The 3,761-nt window shown below is 31.7% G+C and overlaps 1 protein-coding gene across 1 annotated transcript in view; it reads left to right on the top strand.

Moving 5' to 3' along the window:
- LOC106883885 (bromodomain-containing protein 1) overlaps nucleotides 1-3,761 on the top strand; it is a 106,396-nt gene that overhangs the window by 49,072 nt on the left and 53,563 nt on the right. Inside the window, exon 5 of the mRNA XM_014935024.2 lies at nucleotides 1,145-1,276. Within this exon, the coding sequence (XP_014790510.1) occupies nucleotides 1,145-1,276 (132 nt within the window). The remainder of the gene's footprint in view (nucleotides 1-1,144; nucleotides 1,277-3,761) is intronic.

Genomic DNA, 3,761 nt, shown 5'->3' with positions numbered 1-3,761 from the left:
AATAATAATAATAATAATAATAATAATAATAATAATAATAATAATAATAATAATAATAATGATAATAATAATGATAATAATAATAATATCGAAAAAAGATATCTTAGGAATGAGAACCCAGGTTCAAAATTTCCTCAAGACACCTGAAGAAGGCTGGAGGGTATATCAGCTGAAATGTTGTGTTAACAACAAACAAGATGAGGACAAATATCCATCAAATGTAAATAATGTAAAATATCTGTTGAATGTAAATAATATAAATATAGAACTGTGTTTGAAGAGCTTTATTATAAATAAACGTCTAAGAGAAAATAGACATTTATTTTTAATGTAATCCATCTATTAGGACTACAAGCATTTTATGGTTAGTGCCAACTGCTCATCAAACTAGAGTAATTAAAAGTTTTAGTGCACATTGCCCTGAAAGATATCTGTGTAAAAAAAGAAATAATAAAAAATTCTTGATATATTATGTAATGTTACAGCTAGGAAGATAATTCTAATTTGAATTTTCTTGTTATTTTTTCTGATTTTCTTTATGAGCTAAGAATTCCTCTTTAAGACATCATTGTGTGCAAGTAAAATAGCTGTGTGGTTATGGTTATATTTCTAAGGAGTTCATATACATAATAAGCATTTTTCAGTGTATTTGAGCACTATACTTAATTATCTGAGTCTCAGTTCACATAGCTGCCAAGGAATAAGTAACTGATTGTTTGGAAATATTACCTTAGATAACTTTAGGTAACACCCTCTCCATGTTGAAATTATCTTTCATTTACTTACCATGGTGATAAAACTTAGCATTATCCCCTAACAGTCCCTTAGTGGATAGGAAACATATTTATGGCGTTATAGTTTATGACTTAGCTCTTTTGTTTTTTTTACTGTTAGATTTCCTTGTGTGTGTGTGTGTATATTCAAGTTCCTAAATTTGACTCTTTGATTGTCACTTGAATATTGTAATCTAAAATTTTCTGATTTCTCTTTATTACTATAGCAAAGTTCAAATATTTTCCTTTTTAGATAAAAAGACAATATCATAATGATTATTTACTAAGTAGGTTTTAGATCATTTTAATATACTAAGTTGGTTTTTTTCTGAGTCTTGATTTTCATTGGTTTTATTCAATTTTTGTTGCAGACAAAGAATGATAAGCAAAGCAATGCTTTACGAGCACAACTGAAATATTGGCAGAGGCTTCGGCAGGATCTTGAAAAAGCTCGTCTGCTGGTGGAACTCATTAGGAAACGAGAAAAGCTGAAAAGAGAACAGGTTTGGAATTTTTCTATTGCTAGAATTCAGAAAAGACTTTAAAAGTAAAATGTGAAGCTGATGATAGTTTTCTAAGCTTTTTAAGAAAATTTTTCTTTTTAGTCCTGCAAACAATGTTATTTACAATACTCCATTCTGATGGGTTTGGTAGGAAAGTACAATGAATTTTTTTTGTATTGGAAAGCATCTCATCTGGCAAGGTGCAGTCTTGCTGAATGTGCACCAGAAAGTCATTTTAATAGACAACCCATTGCATCTTTTATTCTGTGATTTGGTATTTTCAGCTCACTTTGTTCTAAATAACTGTTTCATAATTCAGGAAAATATTCCTCTCACAGGTTTTAGTTTTTCTCTCAACATTTATTGCTCTCAAGGAATAGGAGAGTGTGCCGAGACATAATTGACATGGTTCATGATAAATTTAATATATTGTTTGTTCACGAACAGAGGCTGTGTATGTTTTGTAGAAGTGTGGAAAAGGTCATGAAGGTTAAAATTTTTTAGTGAGAAGATGGGTTCTTGTAGTACATTATTGCAGATTTTATGAGGGGTGCTGAAAAGTTCCTGGCTTTAGGTAAATGAAAATACAGGAAGATAAGTTAATTATGATTTTATTCATTATATTCCCTTCTCAGATTCACATACTTATTGCAGCAGTGCTTCAGTTTTTCTGAGTTCTGTAAAATGAGGCCTTTTACAATACCGTTAAAGCCAGGTACTTTTCAGCACCCCCTCATAGATGTGTTTATTGTACATTGCATAAGCACTGCAATCTGAAAAATAGCTCACTAATTAGGGTTTTGTATTGTTTCCTTAAGAGGTGTTTTCTACTTTACTAATAATGTTAGTAAAGGACTAACAATGTTTTGCTGACGTTTGTAGTAGGTTAAGATTATGCACTTAGGTTTTGTTGCTGTTGTTGAAGTTGCAATACCTATTTAATAATATGTGTAGGAGGGCTCTGCATATGCAACAATGAAGAGTATGTGAATTATGATAGGACAATATAATTCCAACACATACATGATTACTGGGCATATTTGTGTATCATATGTTTGACTTTAGAAGTTGTTTCATTTCTCCATCAAACTTGGTTTTATTAACAGACTGAAACTAAATATAATACCATTTTACATTCATCAGGATAACAAACATACTTTGACGACATTTAATTTAAATGCACTAAAATAGTCAAAATGCTCAGAAACCATTCAAATACATGGGTAGCTGGCAGAGTCTGAAGCCTACAACTATTGTTTACTGAGACTTGTTGATTAATTAAATTCTTTTCAACCTAGTTTAGTGTTTCTAATAGTTATAACTTTAGATAACATCTTTTATAAAGTTAGTGGTTGTGGAGAGAACCCCAACCAAATCAAAAGTAGGTTGTTTTGTAAATCAAACTTAGCATTATTAAATTGTTTAGTACTATGAACTATCATTGAAAACCGAGTTAAATAATACTGTTTACTGCATGTTTTAATGTGCACCTCAAGAACTTGTTCAGGCAAGAACAAACAATAGTTGAGAGTTCTACTTTCCCTTGTAAGATAAAATGAGGTACAAGTCAACTAACTAAATGATTTCTCAACAATTTTGTTGCAAACTTTGTGACTAGAAGTATATCTTTAAGAATAGGGACCACTCTTGTTTTACGGTTGAGCTAGTCAATATTAGTGCAAACAACCTTATGACCTTATGATGGTAATATTGAAGAATTTGAACAATTATGAGATTTTAAGATTTGTTGAATCATTTTAAAACAGACTGAAATGTAAGGTAAACTTATGAGTATATGTTTTGAGTAAACTTTTAAGCTTATTATGAAAAGTAGAAATTATGTTTTTGTTTGACAGATTTTTGTCTGTGTGGTCAGGAAAAGAGATCTGATTAGTTTCAATATTTATTATTGCTTCATCAGAGCTCTATTGCTTATTTCTTTTGCATTAGAAAAAATAATATATTTATAGAATAAAATCATTATATTTATATTGTATTATTAAAAAAGTAAATTATTAAAATATATAGATTTTGTTTCAAAAATTCCACATTTCTGTTTTAATCATTATTATCATCATCATTATTTAACATCCAGCATGGAAGGCAGACGTTAAACGATGATGATGATGACGATGACGGCGTCGTCGTCGTATTATTTGTATCATCATCATCATCATCATCGTTTAACGTCCGCTTTCCATGCTAGCATGGGTTGGACGATTTGACTGAGGACTGGTGAAACCGGATGGCAACACCAGGCTCCAATCTAATTTGGCAGAGTTTCTACAGCTGGATGCCCTTCCTAACGCCAACCATTCAGAGAGTGTAGTGGATGCTTTTACGTGTCACCCGCACGAAAACGGCCAGGCTTGAAATGGTGTCTTTTATGTGCCACCCGCACAAGCCAGTCCAGGGGCACTGGCAACGATCTCACTCGAAAATCCTACGGGAGCCAGTCAGGCGGTACTGGCAACAGCCACGCTCA

Source organism: Octopus bimaculoides, chromosome 1 (genome assembly GCF_001194135.2).
Source record: "Octopus bimaculoides isolate UCB-OBI-ISO-001 chromosome 1, ASM119413v2, whole genome shotgun sequence".
NCBI classification, from domain to species: Eukaryota; Metazoa; Mollusca; class Cephalopoda; order Octopoda; family Octopodidae; genus Octopus; species Octopus bimaculoides.
The sequence above is the reverse complement of the archived record's forward strand: the minus strand, read 5'-3'. Positions and strand labels throughout refer to the sequence as shown.